At 41.1% G+C, this 16,897-nt stretch overlaps 1 protein-coding gene across 2 annotated transcripts in view; it reads left to right on the top strand.

Annotated features, from left to right (window-relative positions):
• ELP4 (elongator acetyltransferase complex subunit 4) overlaps window positions 1–16,897 on the top strand; it is a 480,195-nt gene that overhangs the window by 237,332 nt on the left and 225,966 nt on the right. Inside the window, exon 7 of one of the 2 annotated variants that reach the window (XM_073604507.1) lies at window positions 30–221. In XM_073604507.1, coding sequence (XP_073460608.1) covers window positions 30–221 — 192 coding nt within the window. The remainder of the gene's footprint in view (window positions 1–29; window positions 222–16,897) is intronic. The other variant, XM_073604508.1, reaches the window with a different exon arrangement.

Raw genomic sequence — 16,897 nt, 5'->3', positions numbered from 1 at the left:
CCTAAATGTGATGTTTAATTTTCTACCAGCAGAGAGGAGAAAAGAACATTCTGCGGATTGGAATCCAGTCTCTGGGATCAGTGCTTTGGGGTGATGACATCTGCAGTGACGAACGCCCACACAATGTCCACAGCCTAACCAGATTTCTGTATGCTCTCCGAGGTCTCCTGCGGTCATCTCTGTCCGTGTGTTTCATTACACTGCCAGCACATCTCATCCAGGTGAGCTATGACACGCTTCTGTTTTCCTGGGCAATGCATGCCTGTCATCCATTGTTCAGACAACCCAGGCTGAAGTACTGGCTCCTTTGAAATATGGATGATGGACAGGAAAGCACTTGGCCTCTTTTATCCTGTGTCATATTTGCAAGTGCTGAATTGTCTCTGAGAGTGTAAGAGGGTTTCCTTTTAGTGCTGAACAAGATACTACCGTGCTGTATGGTAGGAGTACATATACATACTATATATAGCTGTTTATTGACACAGCTAGCCCATATAAGTATTCATTTATTCTGTATGTATAGCTCCAAGTGTGTATGTTAATAGATTAGTGCACTTTAAGACCCCATTCACACCTGAGCAGTTTGTTGTACATTTCCCAAAGCTCAACATGAAGCTTCTCAATATATCCAATAGTTCATACCTGGGCATTATGCTGCTGCTGGTCATGCAAGAATGTACACGTGTGACGTAATATTTTTTATATTTTTGCACCTAACAAATGCTCTCCTAGCAACCTCAAGCCATGCTGTGACCATGCTTGACATGGAGACTTTCACCCACCAGGTGAGGGCCCACAAGAACCTCTGCGACCCGAGTGATGCCCATTACAAGAACTGTGGCAGAGGGCCTTGAAAGAAAGATCGGACATGGCTCAAGATCTTCATTAGCACAAGGCCCCACAACACCACACAGAAAACCAAGAAGCAGATACATGTACAACTAAATGATGTCTCTCACGATACTGCTTTCCTTTGGCCAAAACAAAAACACATGAAGCTTGATTGGACCTGTAGTGCAATTGTGCCATATTGGTCTCGTATTTTAAAATGTGTCTCTGATTTGAGGAGTATTGTAGTCCACCGGGACCTGGGGGTGGTTATTCTGGGTGTGGTAGAACCTTGAGCAGCTAGAAGGGCCACCAGAACTCTACTTGGTCTGCTGTTTTATTGGCCTTCAATGGAAAGCTTGGGCCTCCTTAATTTAGATAAGTGAATAAGCTATACAAAAAGATGGCAACCACCCTAAGTTATAACTAGCTGTTGCAATAAGGTGCACATGGAAGGGCAATGCACATCACAAACAGACTACATTTCCCAGCACACTTACCAGCTAGCCTGAAAAAAAAACAAATTGACCCTCTCTATCAATTCAAGTAATAACAGGTTTTTAGTTGCACACAATTGCAAATATATGTGGAAGCCACAGTGCCAAAGATCCTCTGTATACTGTGGTCCTAACTCTAAATTTTTGAGAGTCTCCAAGTTGGAGCATATATAGAAGTGGATAAATTAGGAGCCAGTTTGCCTTGAGGGAACCCACTCCTTCTTAAAGGCATAGGGACACTTTTTGAACAACCAGCAAGAGCACAATGGCGGCTGAAGGTGTCCAATGTGCCTCCACTCTAAATCCAGTGAACAAGCTACTGTATACAAAAAGTTGGCAACCACCTCAATTTATAACTAGACTTTGCAGTAAGGTGCACATGGATGGAAATGCACATCACAGACAGACAAAAGTTTTCCAGCACACTTACCAGCTTGCCTGCTTCCACATATATTTGCAAATGTGCGTAACAAAAAGCTCTGTTTTTAAAGTGAATTTATAAATAGTGTCAATTATAAACGGGGGTGGTTGCCACTTCTATGTATGCACCAACATGGAGACTTTCAAAAATATAGAGTTAGGACTACATTATACAGAGGAGCCTTGACGTAGGCACTGCAGCTTCCACATACTGTAGATATTTGCATAGATCTGACAGCCACAGCCTTGAGTTTGTTTACATCTTGGTTGCACCTGAGCATTAAAGCTGAGGTAAGTATGCATCTTTGGGGGTGGGGTGTTCTGGTCAGGGCAAAGGGGCAATAGGGATAAGTACACTTTGTCTAAAAGTGCATTATCCTTTAACCATAAATCTATAGTTATAGTATATTTGACATCAGGTAGTTTTCTTAGGCAAATTTTTTTTTTTAATTTGTTGTAAAGATTTTTATCTGGGGATCCTGCCAGTAGGGGCACTTCTTGTTTCCTGACAACGTTAAGCCACTGCCTTGCAATAAGCATTGTCAGCCTGCTGTGTGCACTCCTTCAGTTGGCCTTTGGACTGCCTATCAGCTTTGCGCATGCCTCCTGTGAGGTAGGGACCTACTGTTGTAAAAATATGAAAAGTCCAGAAGGGTGAGCCATTAAATTGGTAGGAATTATATTATGTTTATACTGCATTTATCAGCAAATATTTATTGAAGTGTTTTTAATTGACGCAATAGAAATCACTCTCTTGCCTGAGAAGATTACAATTTATATATTTTTTTTCTGCATTCATTTATTTTTTGCCACTTTTAAAGGCTGCGTGACTTCGGCGGTTGTTGTCCGACGTTAAACAAAACTGTATTTCTGTGGCACGTCAAGTCTTTGTGCTCATCTCTTTACACCATCATGTGTCTGACATACTAAGATGCTGTATTGTGTTTGATGGGATAAGAATCTAGTTTATTTGTCTGGGATTTGAGCCTTATATTATAGAAAGAGAGGCTAAAAGTGCTTTTTCTTTACTTGCTCTCCTGTACAAAAACGTTTTAGGCCTGACCTAGATAACCCTTCTGTCTCGGAGAGAGTGCTTTTCTTGGCAGGGGCTGTCAGTTGTGCCAGAGTGTGTGCTAACATTTAGCTCTGTCTCTAGAACGTAGTGCACCAATCACAGTTTTCTTTTTGCTGTTAGGCTATTTTTCCTGTAAGACCTGTACTAAAAAAAAAATGTAATATAGGTTATTTTACCAGTCTGATGGCTTTAGATGTTTCAAATCATGTACACTGGTTTTATAGAATTTAAAAAAAAACAAAAACAAAAAACTTTTCGAGCCGCTGTGATATGCTGAAAATATCGGGACCAAGTTTGTTTTTTCCACTTTAATATGTAAAGCAAATCTGCCATTTAACATAAAAAACCCGCTTCAGCTATAGTCATCATGATGACTGGCCAATACGAGTGGCTCAGAACACTAAAGTTTAAACTTTACCAGAAAGTGTCAGAGTTTTGCCTATCAGACCAGTTTTTGTTCAGGCATAACATCAGAACTTGGAGGCTGCAGGTATGAGGTTCCTACACTTTAAATCTAACCTAAAATTTTCCCCATAATAAAGTTGTAAAAACAAAATAAGTTACAGTATACAAAATAAAGTGGTTTAGAAATATGTTTGTGAAAGTGTTTGTTTTTGTAGAAAATGATTGGGTTGTTATGCAACTTTTCTGTGTAGCCCATCATGGTGTGGCTATTTTAGTTTGAAGAGGTTAACCTTCAAAGGTTAGTTCATTTTTATCAAAAAAACGTGGTATTCAGATAAGGGGTGTCTGTAGATAAAAACAAGCTGTGCAGCATTGAATAATACCCTTGCTATAGGTGTGGATCATTTATGTACTTATTGAAGCCTGACCTGAAAACTCCCAGGATGGTGCTAGGCCTTTGCTAAGCAGGGCCCAACTGTTATGCCCCGTACACACGGTCGGACTTTGTTCGGACATTCCGACAACAAAATCCTAGGATTTTTTCTGACGGATGTTGGCTCAAACTTGTCTTGCATACACACGGTCACACAAAGTTGTCGGAAAATCCGATCGTTCTGAACGCGGTGACGTAAAACACAAACGTCGGGACTATAAACGGGGCAGCGGCCAATAGCTTTCATCTCTTTATTTATTCTGAGCATACCTGGCACTTTGTCCGTCGGATTTGTGTACACACGATCGGAATTTCCGACAACGGATTTTGTTGTCGGAAAATTTTATATCCTGCTCTCCAACTTTGTGTGTCGGAAAATCCGATGGAAAATGTGTGATGGAGCCTACACATGGTCAGAATTTCCAACAACAAGGTCCTATCGCAAATTTTCCGTTGGAAAATCCGACCGTGTGTACGGGGCATTACTGTTCACCTTACTCGATTATCATGCCTTGTTCTGTACTGTCTCTGCATGAAGGCAGCCATCTTGGTAAAGGAGAAGGGTTTAATATCTTATGTCAGAGCTGCCCCCCCCCGATGATTGGTGGGGGGATATACAAGAATCAGCAGTAGAGGCGCAGAACGCACAGAGCCACAGAATGAATGAATGAAGCAGACGCATGCAGGGCAGATTACTCTCCAGCAAGCAAAACAGCAGTGACATCTTCAAATCTTACTCCAAATTTCCAGAGACTAGCAGTCAGAAGCAGCAGTGACTTAGGTGTTTTTGCGCTGCGGGTGTACAACTATGAAGCTCAAGGCACAGGAATTGCCCTTCTGTTTTCAGAAGGGATTTAGAAGGAAAGGTAGTGTTTGCAGGGTACTGATTTGGCTCATTTGAATAAGGACTAAAGTTCTTTTTCTTTTGTGTGTCTGTTTTTTATTTGCAGATATTATAATCATATTTTCCCAGTAAAGTGCTGTTTTCATGTATATATACAGTTGAAACTGTGTGCTTTCACCTCCTCGTGTAACTGCTATGCTCCCAGAACTATCTCCTTAAAAGGCAATAATGTAAGCCTTATGGTTGCAGTGCTGGAGTGTTATTATATCAATCTTGGCTTTTTCCAAAGTATCCAGGTTATCCCTCGGTGATGGTCCCTTTAAGACTCCTGCTCCCATGCTAAATCCTGTTTCTGATCTGAAGAAAAAGCTACTTGTTGTCTGCATAGTAAATCTTCTCAAAAGCTTCACAGGACTTATCTTCTGGCCTTAGGCTTCATGGTGCTTCATCCATGGCTCGGTCTCTCAACACCTTTTGTGGTTTGTGCTCTGACATGCGCTGTTAACTATGGTACCTTACATAGACAGGTGTGTGCTTTTCCAAATCATGTCCAAGCAACTAAAATTACCACAGGTGGACTCCAATTAAGTTGTAGAAACATCTCAAGGATGATCAGAGGAAACAGGATGCACCTGAGCTCAATTTTGAGTGTCATGGCAAAGGCTGTGAATACTTCTGTACATGGGATTTTTTTCGTTTTTTATTTTTAATAATTTTTCAAACAAACTTTTTTCACATTGTCATCATAGGGTATTGTTTGTAGAATTTTGAGGAAAATAATGAATTGAATCCATTTTTGAATAAGGCTGTAACATAACAAAATGTGGAAAAAGTGAAGTGCTGTGAATACTTTCCAGATGCACTGTATAATATTAAATATGAACAATGCAAAAGGTAACATAGATATGCACGTATGCATGCATGCTCAATTCTAGTTTACAATTTTGAAGTGTTTACCTAAAAAAGATACTTAAGTTTTGACTTAACATTTCTCTGTATGATAGGCTAGGGTAGCAAGGATTAAAATTTGTATCTTTTTTGCCATCTTGGTCTCATTTGAATGATTTCTCGTTCTGTAGACTTTATAAAGAAAAAAGTGTGCTGTCTCTTTAAATCCTAACTTTCAACAAAACATATAATAAAGTAAACAATACATTATATCAAACAATGAATTACTATAATATCAGAAATCATTAAAAATTCATGAGTATGTAAAAAAGTCCAAATCCCTCATATGATCATTCAGTGCTTCCAAGTGCTCAGTGCTCAAATGTAAACAAAATTGTGCTCCAGTGTTCAAAGTGCAGGTTCAAAAGGCCAAGCCAGACACCAGAACCTAACCCCCACCAGTGGGAGTCAGGCCAGTGTCCAAGGGGACCATACTTTTTCAAATTTCCAATGGCAGCCCCTATTTGAGTAGGTCATGTTATATAATGTCAGGGCTGCGTTTACCATGGACTCCCAAGCGGACATTGTGGGTTGGTCTGAGGACAACCATTTCAATAAGATTTCCTTTTTGGCATAATAGAGGAGATAGGCTATGAGAAGCTTAGAGTGATGGGAGCATTGGTCGTCATCAGGGGTGCCCAATAAGGTCAAAGTGGGAGTAGGGATTAGGTCAAGTTGTGGCGGTATGTCATTATGGAAGGGCATTCCCAGAACATATGTATATATGAGCCCGGTTGGAGTTGGCAGAGAGGACAAGTAGGATCTTGTTCAGGCAACATTCTCTGCAGCTTTACAGGTGTATAATAGATCCGATGAAGAAACTTAACCTGGATTAGTTTATTACAAGCTTGGGACCCTGTTCTAGGCCATTCCCATTCCTCTTTGTCTAGGGAGGGAACGTGCTCCTTCCAGTATTCCCAAAGCTTTTTCATTCTAGGTATATCGGTACAAAGGAGAGCGCTATAAGGTGTCGTTAGTGGTTTATCTAGGTCCTCAATAGGGTCAGCGTTCCCCTTGACGATACCAAAACATGCAAGGTTTATTTGACTTGTGCAAGCTTATTTGTCTGCAGAATGCTAAGTAATGCTTGTCGGCTCTCTATATTGTGGTTTTGATGTATCATTTCTATTCAGCTTGTTAATGATACTAACCTGTTTCTTTATATATGCTGTGAAAGGTAATTTTCTCAATAAAGCACATCTGTTTGTTAAAAAAAAAAAAAAAAAAAGGCCAAGCCTGTTACCGGTCAGGCATGATCTCATTAGAAAGTCTCCTATCCCAGTGGACTCCAATTATGGAGAAACGCATCGGGCGGAGCTAGATCTGTGATGTCACCACACACAAGCACGCTAGCAGGGCCCGCGGTCATGCAGACTGGATTGTTGTAACTGCTTGTTTTTTCCTTCTGCATGTAAGTGCAATAACCATCCTAATACAACATTGTTCATAGTTACTGCACTATTCACTTTTTGTTTTTAACTGATGCCTGTGTTGGAGTGAGTTTGGTGGCTCGTGGTCTCAGCTGTATACTTTTACTGTGGGGATACCTTTGCTGTATCCTGCTGACAAGGTCACAAAAATAACAAGTCTGATGATGAGAGCATCGACCCTCCTTTGGATAAAAAATGCTTAGGATCTATTACTAATGAGATCATTCCCATCGGGTAAGAGGCTTGGTCATTTGAACAAGTACTCTGAACACCAGAGCATGATTTTGTTTACATTTGAGCACTAAGCACTTTGAAGCACTGGATGATCATATGTGGATTTGGACTTTTTCACCTACGCATTAATTTTAATGATTTCTGAAGATATTGTAATCATTCATTGTTTGTTAAAATTTATTGATTGTTCACCTTATTGTATGTTTTGTTGATGTTTAAGATTTAAAGAGACAGTGCACTTTTTTCTTTATGTCGTTAGATTTCGGGTCCGGTATTCAGGATCTTTTTGGTGCAGCAGTCATTTACTCATGTAAAAACCAAGCATGAGGCTCCTTTATAGATCGTATATATTGTTCTGTAGACTTAACATGACTCTTCCCAATATAAGGAAAATCCCCTCTTAGACATTTGTCACTGAAACAAATGTCCCCATTGGAAGATTTCCTCTCCATTCCTGTTCTGGTGGCAATCAAAAATTTGGATTTACCCTCACTTCATTCCTGGTGACAATGGTGATTAGGACAATTAGAGATAAAGAAAGTTCTTTATGGTGACACAGTAATAAAAACCCGACAGTCGTTGTTTTACCCCTCACCAGTCTATCCAAATAAAAGTTTTGCCTTTAGTTATAATTTAGCTAGGAAAACATATTCAAGGAGGGTAAATGCAGATCCAGAGGAGGTTTACTGCAGGTCAAAGGCCCTTGCCAATGAACACTGATTTGTGTTAGAATCATCTCAAGATGATCCTCCATGCAATCAAAATGCATTAGAAAGCAAGCTGCATGCCTACCAACACAAGCCCAAAGCCCGTTGACACAATCCGTATATTCCTGGTCAGCAACAAAGTAGGCGCTGTATCTGTACAATAGCGACTCGTGCCAACAACATGTCGTTAATCTAAAAAGGGGGCATCTGTAGGAGGCACTTAAAGTGATTTTAAACCCCTTTTTTTTAATAGCAAACATGTTATACTTACCTGCTCTGTGCAATGGTTTTTCGCAGAGCGGCCCCCGATCCTCCTCTTCACAGTTCCCCAGCCAGAGCTCCTGGTTTCTCCCCCCCGCCAAATGCCCACCATAGCAAGCCACTTGCTATGGTGGCATTCGTGAGGGCTTGTTCCTGAGCTGACTTTGTGTGTCCAAAGACCCACAGAGCACAGCTTGGCCCCACCCCTGCCTCCCCCTCACTGACTGTGATTGACAGCAGTGGGAGCCAATGACTCCACAAAGACTGTCTCTATGAGGAGGAAGAGAGCGGGGAGAGGCTCTGCTCTCGTGTACATCACTGAAATGAGATCGGGCTCAGGTAAGTACAAGGTGACCCTGACGAGAAGGGATGAGGTCTGTACTAAGGCTTTTACCATTAATACAGAGAACGCATTAAGGTAAATAAAACTTTCAACCTTTGAACCACTTTAAGCATTTGTGACATCACATTGCACCACAAGCTAATGTATTACAATATTGTAGGATCATCCTGTCTTCTTTCTTTTGGATAAAAGATTGCCTGTGCATGGCAAGCCTTGGATATCAGACTACTTTTCTAATGAAAAGGATCCCAGTCCAGTTCAAAATTAGGATATTGTTCGAAAACAAGGATTTAATCAGATCTCTATATACAGCTAATTATTCCTCACACCTGATTTCCATACAGTGAGAGTTGTTTTGTATGCAACCTTTGGGAGAGACACCCTTAGGCCAAGTTTACACTTGTGGCTGGGGGGGGGATTGGTGGCCATACAGGAGCATACTCATGCCAGGGGAGTAGTAACAATCCTCCCTGTCACATTCGGCAGGCAGTATTACCCACTAAATGTGACTTATTCAAGAAACTTGGACTACACCTTAACTGCCCTCCCCTCAAGCAGCAACATGATTGTGTGGGTTTTTAGGGGTTAAAACAGGCAGTAAGGAGGTGACATAACGCCTCCTCACCACCTGTCTTTTCACAAATTGCTCTTCTGAGGGCTACTGCAATTGTAAACGAGCCCCTACATACTGTATGCTAGTTTTTTTCTACAGTCCTGTTAATTGACAGCATATTGTAAATCATGCAGGAACAGAGCAGGGAAAGCTTCCATTACATTTTGGGAGCTGAACAATTTCCTTATTCAGGCCTGTTCAGCTAAGGTATGCTAAGGAGCAATGGTCACATGCAGAGATGAAAATTGGAACTTTTTATTTACAAGGTTTGAGCATTGTGGCTAGTTTACATAAAATAGCATTTAGCCAAGTCCTTTGAGCCTTGTAGAGAATTATGAAAGGGTTACATTTTTAACAAGGCTGGTACAACACTAAGCCAGTGAGTAAACTGCCATTAGGCAGACAGAGAGGCGATTGCTTCCCCATACTCTGCATTACTGTGTTCCCAGAGCCCTGCTGTGTACTTGCCCTGCTTTTTCCTAGAAGCCTGTTAAAGAGCCCCTGAGAGCATGTGCACAGCCCTGGATGTTAATAGATAATTGGGGGAGATGGCAGGATGGGAGGACAGCCGAACATGTGGTCCCAGGCTCAGACACTAGACAGCCCTCCATATACTGCACTAGGAGCAGATGCTCACGTTGTTTAACCCCTTCCCACCCAGAGCGTCACGTGGCTGCATCGTGCCTCTGCAACCTCTCTGGTAGCCCGGGGGCTTAAACAACCTACTTTCAGGATGGGTCGACAAAGTGAAAGCAAACACAGCTGCTATTGCTGGATGCATAATGAAATATTTATAGGTTATTTCAATGTTGCATCCACAGAGTGTGTGTGTGTATGTATGTGTATATATATATATATATATATATATACACAGCAGGTAAAATAAGTATTGAACACGTCACCATTTTTTTAAGTAAATATATTTTCAAAGGTGCTATTGACATGAAATTTTTACCACATGTCGGTAACAACCCATGCAATCCATACATACAAAGAAACCAAAACAAATAAGTTCATCAATGAAGTTATGTGTAATACAATGGAATGACACAGAGAAAAAGTATCGAACATTCTAACTGAAATTTATTTAATACTTCATACAAAATTCTTTGTTGGTCAAGACACCTCCTGTATGGAGAAAGTAGTCGCATGCTCAGGTGTGATTTTGATCCATTCTTCCACATTTTCTTCAAATCATGAAGGTTCTGTGGGCCTCTTCTATGAACTCTGATCTTTAGTTCTTTCCATAGATTTTCTATTTTGATGCATGCTTTTTCTTCAGCAATTGTGTCTTGCTTGGTGAGCGTGCATACAGGCCATGGCGGTTGAGTGCATTAGTTATTGTTTTCTTTGAAACAGTTGTACCTGAAGCTCTCCACAAGTGGTCATTGGCTTTTGGACAACCCTTCTGATAGTTCTTTTCACACCTCTGTTAGAAATCTTGCGAAGAGCACCTGGTTGTGGCTGGTTTATGGTGAAATTATGTTCTTTCCACTTCTTCCGGATTATGGCCCCAACAGTGCTCACTGGAACATTCAGAAGTTTAGAAATCCTTCTGTAACCAATGCCATCCATATGTTTTGCAGCAATAAGGTTGCGAAGATCGTGAGAGAGCTCTTTACTTTTGCCCATCATGGGATGTTTTTTGTGTGAGACTTTGGTAATGAGACACCTTTTTATAGGCCATCAATTAAGACTGAACCAGCTGATATTAATTTGCATTGACAAGAGTCAGGATTGCTTTCTAATTACTGATATATTTCAGCTGGTGTCTTGGCTTCCCATGCCTTTTTGCACCTCCCTTTCTTGATGGGTTCAATACCTTTTCCCTGTGTCATTCCATTTTATTACACATAACTTAATTGCTGAACGTATTTGTTTTGGTTTCTTTGTATGTATGGATTGCATGGGTTGTTACCGACGTAGTAGAAATGTCATGTCAATAGCACCTTTAGAAATATATATTTACGTAGAAAAATAGTGACATGTTCAATACTTATTTTACCCGCATATATATATACCTTTTTCTCTGCAAGTGTTTACAGATGATACTTCCAAAAAGGAACTAATCAGTTTACAAAATCTCTGTTCCAGTGTATCCCAAGAGATGCAATTATTCCCCTTGTGGGCACAGTCATCTTTCCCTTTATACAGATGCATATGGCCTAAATAGCTCTTCCAAGCGAATCAAAACCATATTTAAGAGTAGGTGAATCGGCCCCTTTAGACTAGCAATTAACTCACCAAAGCTCACACTCCCAATTCCGTAAATTCTAGGATATTACGCAAGTTGCCTAGAATTCCATCTCAAGCTTTGTGCATACTGCTGTTGGAGAAGCTGGGGAATCCAATTTCTAGGTTATCCTGTCTACATACTAGGTCCCGCTAGATCAACATAAAAGTGAGATTTTATTTATTTATTTATTTATTTTGGCATGGTTGTTGTCTTCTGAAGCAACTGTGCAAATACTGATTTTCTTAAAGTTGCTATTTGGTTAGATATGCTCTCCGGTCTGCTGGTAGGTCACTCTGGCATTAGGCATTGCTTTGTGGGTCGAGGACTAGGGTCCATAGATAATCTTTACTCCCTGGTAGGCTCCAAATGGGCTTGGACCACACTAACTATAACAATGACCTGAAAACCGATGAGCTGGGTGGAGCATTCTTGACAGAACAGTGCCTGCATACTACCCCAGAGGGGTGGTGTATGGCACTTTTTATAAGCCCTCTGCTGAGCTATCATGAAGATACACTATATTACCAAAAGTATTGGGACACCTGCATTTGCACTCACATGAACTTTATTGGCATCCCACTCTTAGTCGTAGGGTGCAATATTGAGTTGGCCCACCCTTTGCAGCTATAACCGCTTCAACTCTTTTGGGAAGGCTGTCTACAAGGTTTAGGAGTGTGAACGCATTTGGAGAGAAGGCCTAACTCGCAATCTGCACTTTAATTCATCCCAAAGGTGTTCTATCGGGTTGAGGTCAGCACTCTGTGCAGGCCAGTCAAGTTTATCTACCCCAAACTTACTCATCCATGTCTTTATGGACCTTGCTTTGTGCACTAGTCCAAATCATTTGGTGGAGGAGGGGTTATGGTGTGGGGTTGTATTTCAGCGATTGGGCTTGGCCCCTTAGTTCCAGTGAAGGGAAATCTTAAGGCGTCAGCATACCAAGACATTTTGGACAATTTCATGGTCCCAACTTTGTGGGAACAGTTTGGTGTTGGCCCTTCCTATTCCAATATGACTGCACACCAGTGCACAAAGCAAGGTCCATAAAGACATAGATGAGCAAGTTTGGGGTGGAGGAACTTGACTGTCCTGCACAGAGTCCTGACCTCAACCCGATAAAACACCTTTGGGATGAATTAGAGCAAAGACTGCGAGCCAGGCCTTCTCTCCAACATCAGTGCCTGACCTCACAATTGCGCTTCTGGAAGAATGGTCAAACATTCCCATAGACACACTCCTAAATCTTGTGGCCAGCCTTTCCAGAAGAGTTGAAGCTGTTATAGCTGCAAAGGGTGGGCCAGCTCAATATTGAACCCTCGGACTAAGACTGGGATGCATTAAAGTTCATGTGCGCATAAAGGAAGGCGTTCCAATACTTTTGTTAATATAGTGTATATGGCAAGCTAGTCATGGAAGCCATGGCTATCATGGCAGATTTCTGAAGAGATCCCACTGCTGGATCCTGTAAACGTTTAACTACAGACGTTAAAATGTTGGGGTATCGCTGGATTTCATTCCGAAAGGTAATTCTCCAGACTGAAGTAGCAGATCTCTACAACCCAGTAAGATCAAGCATTTACTGTTGTATTGGTGCGTAAATATGAGTTTGAAGGAGCTTGAGTGCTACAGATATTTATCAAGTCCAATAAATCTTTATTTTCTATAATAAAAAGTCTTGATAGTAGCCAGTGTGTTTCAGGTGTTCATCGGTCCATGCATATTAAAGTTTAACTAAAGGCAAAACTTTTTCTTTAGTTTTCAACAGAGTGGAGAGTGATAAGAACACTTGTCAGTTTTTATTTCTGTCTGTACCCCCATTAGGGAGATCAATCCTCTCTATTTGTCCTGTTTAACATTAGCATTGAAAGTAAAAGAAAATCCCAAACTTTGGGTTGTCCCCAAAAAAGTAATAGAGGGGAAATCATCCAATGGGAACATTGGCTCTGGTGGCATGGGGGTCCCCAAGGAATTCCCTGAATTTGCAGGGAATTCCTCTCACTTCCTGCTTTCGCTATGAGACAAGAAGTGAAGGTAAATTTCCCCAATGGGGTACAAAGGGTAAAAAATTAACCAACAGGGGTTATAACCCTACCTTACTCTATCCAAAATGAGAAAAAAAAGTTTTAGATGATAGTTCTATTTTAACCACTTCATACCCCGCCCATAGTCAAATGACGTCCGCAGAAGGGATCTCCCATCCTGGGCTGGCGTCATATGACGTCCTGGGCTTCCCGGCCGTCTAGGGGGCACGCGGCCGCCGCGTCACTCGAGGGCCAGTGCGTGTGCCCGGCGGCCGTGATGTCCGCCGGACACCCGCGAGCCGGGCACACGCCGAGTGGACGGGGACATGGATCTGTGTGTGTAAGCACACAGATCCATGTCCTGTCAGGAGAGAGGAGACCGATCGTGTGTTCCCAGTACAGAGGAACACTGATCAGTCTCCTCCCCTTGTGAGTCCCCTCCCCCTACAGTTAGAATCACTCCCTAGGTAACACATTTAACCCCTTGATCGCCCCCTAGTATTAACCCCTTTCCTGCCAGTGACATTTATACAGTAATCAGTGCATTTTTATAGCACTGATCTTAGTATAAATGTGAATGGTCCCAAAATAGTGTCAAAAGTGTCCGATGTGCCAGCCATATTGTCACAGTTAAGATCGCCACTGTTACTAGTAAAAAAAAAAAAAATAATAATAATAAAAATGCCATTATATCTATCCCCTATTTTGTGGACGCTATAACTTGCACAATCCAATCAATATACGCTTATTGCGATTTTTTTAACCAAAAATATGTAGAAGAATACATATCGGCCTAAACTGAGGAAAAAATTGGGATATTTATTATAGCAAAAAGTAAAAAATATTGTGTTTTTTTCAAACTTGTCACTCTTCTTTTGTTTATAGCGCAAAAAATAAAAACCGCAGAGGTGATCAAATACCACCAAAATAAAGCTCTATTTGCGGGGAAAAAAATGCTAAAAATTTCATTTGGGTACAGTGTTGCATGACCGCGCAATTGTCATTCAAATGCGACAGCGCTGAAAATTTGCCTGGGCAGGAAGAGGGTGAAAATGCCCGGTATTGAAGTGGTTAAGGCTAGAGCATACAATATATAAACAAGCATTTATCTATGACAATAAAAATATATATATACAAACATAAAAATATAAAAGGCCTTCAACGACTAAACAAAAACAAACTGTATCCAGCCCATCCAACATGTGAACTTGCTATTCAGTGCTAATGATAAGTACTAGCTGTCAAGAATTACATATTTTACCTTGAGTGATTATTTGGACTAAATAGTTTCATCTAAAATTTGACAATTTAGACACACATTGTCTGACGTTGATCCCTGAGACCTGTAATTTTAGTTATTAATATTATGTTATAATTTTTTGCCTAAAAATTCTATTGTGTTTTATCTGCCATTGGACAATTGTGATTAGTATTTCTTTTGTGAAGGTTACTTAGCCTAAATATAACTGCGGCACCTTGTCCCAAAGTCTTACAATATGAATGGGAAGTCATGGACTCAAGCTTAAACTTATATTAACCTATAGCCTTTATTGATGCTGGGCTGCTGTAAACCAGGACAACATGATTCACATCTGTGAACAGTGTGAAATACATTTTCTAGGGTGCTATAACACAAAGGTCATTCTTGTTCTATAGATCTATAGTCTTCTGTTGAATGTTAGCAAGTATTTCTTCTTAACTCTCAAAAATTATTACATTCAAAGACCGGGGTCTTTTTTTTTTTTATCCAAGCAAAAAAGTTTTATTGGAAATTATACATTGCCAGACAGTACATTTGAATATTTTTATAGAGGTCAAACACAACAACACTCGAAAAATTACACAAGCATTCGAAAGCGGCGAAAACAAAACAGATAAAGTGTGCACCATTGATAATACTTACATTACACTCACAGCCAACATTGATCGAAAATACTCCAATATATAAAAATGTTGTAGTGTTACGGCTTTACCCAGCATTGTGCCTGAGCAATCTGTCCATGATTAGGTCCACTGGGGCAAGCCCAGGGACATCTAACCAGGGAGCCCATAGATTTGCATATTTGTGTGGACAGCCTCTGTGTTGATATATAAATTTTTCCATCCGCAGTGCATGACCAACATTATTTTTCCATTCCCCAACTGTAGGAGGATCCTCAGAAAGTATTCAGACCCCCTTAAGTTTTTCACTCTTTGTTATATTGCAGCCATTTTCTAAAATCATTTAAGTTCATTTTTTTCCTCATTAATGTACACACAGCACCCCATATTGACAGAAAAACACGGAATTGTTGACATCTTTGCAGATTTATTAAAAAAGAAAAACTGAAATAGCACATGGTCCTAAGTATTCAGACCCTTTGCTCAGTATTTAGTAGAAGCACCCTTTTGATCTAATACAGCCATGAGTCTTTTTGGAAAAGATGCAACAAGTTTTTCACACCTGGATTTGGGGATCCTCTGCCATTCCTCCTTGCAGATCCTCTCCAGTTCTGTCAGGTTGGATGGTAAACGTTGGGGGACAGCCATTTTTAGGTCTCTCCAGAGATGCTCAATTGGGTTTAAGTCAGGGTTCTGGCTGGGCCATTCAAGAACAGTCACGGAGTTGTGAAGCCACTCCTTCGTTATTTTAGCTGTGTGCTTAGGGTCATTGTCTTGTTGGAAGTTAAACCTTCGGCCCAGTCTGAGGTCCTGAGCACTCTGGAGAAGGTTTTCATCCAGGATAACCCTGTACTTGTCCGCATTCATCTTTCCCTCAATTGCAACCAGTGGTCCTGTGCCTGCAGCTGAAAAACACCCCCACAGCATGATGCTGCCACCACCATGCTTCACTGTTGGGACTGTATTGGACAGGTGATGAGCAGTGCCTGTTTTTTTCCACAGATACTTCTTAGAATTAAGGCCAAAAAGTTCTATCTTTGTCTCATCAGACCAGAGAATCTTATTTCCCACCAACTTGGAGTCCTTCAGGTGTTTTTTAGCAAACTACATGCAGGCTTTCATGTGTCTTGTACTGAGGAGAGGTTTCCGTCGGGCCACTCTGCCATAAAGCCCCAACTGGTGGAGGGCTGCAGTGATGGTTGACTTTCTACAACTTTCTCCCATCTCCCTGCATCTCTGGAGCTCAGCCACAGTGATCTTTGGGTTCTTCTTTACCTCTCTCACCAAGGCTCTTCTCCCCCGATAGCTCAGTTTGGCCGGACGGCCAGCTCTAGGAAGGGTTCTGGTCGTCCCAAATGTCTTCCATTTAAGGATTATGGAGGCAACTGTGCTCTTAGGAACCTTAAGTGCAGCAGAATTTTTTTTGTAACCTTGGCCAGATCTGTGCCTTGCCACAATTCTGTCTCTGAGCTCTTCAGGCAGTTCCTTTGACCTCATGATTCTCATTTGCTCTGACATGCACTGTGAGCTGTAAGGTCTTATATAGACAGGTGTGTGGCTTTCCTAATTAAGTCCAATCAGTATAATCAAACACAGCTGGACTCAAATGAAGGTGTAGAACCATCTCAAGGATGATCAGAAGAAATGGACAGCACCTGAGTTAAATATATGAGTGTCACAGCAAAGGGTCTGAATACTTAGGACCATGTGATATTTCAGTT

Source organism: Aquarana catesbeiana, linkage group LG11 (assembly GCF_042186555.1).
Source record: "Aquarana catesbeiana isolate 2022-GZ linkage group LG11, ASM4218655v1, whole genome shotgun sequence".
Taxonomy (NCBI): Eukaryota; Metazoa; Chordata; class Amphibia; order Anura; family Ranidae; genus Aquarana; species Aquarana catesbeiana.
This window is presented reverse-complemented; position numbering and strand designations above follow the sequence as displayed.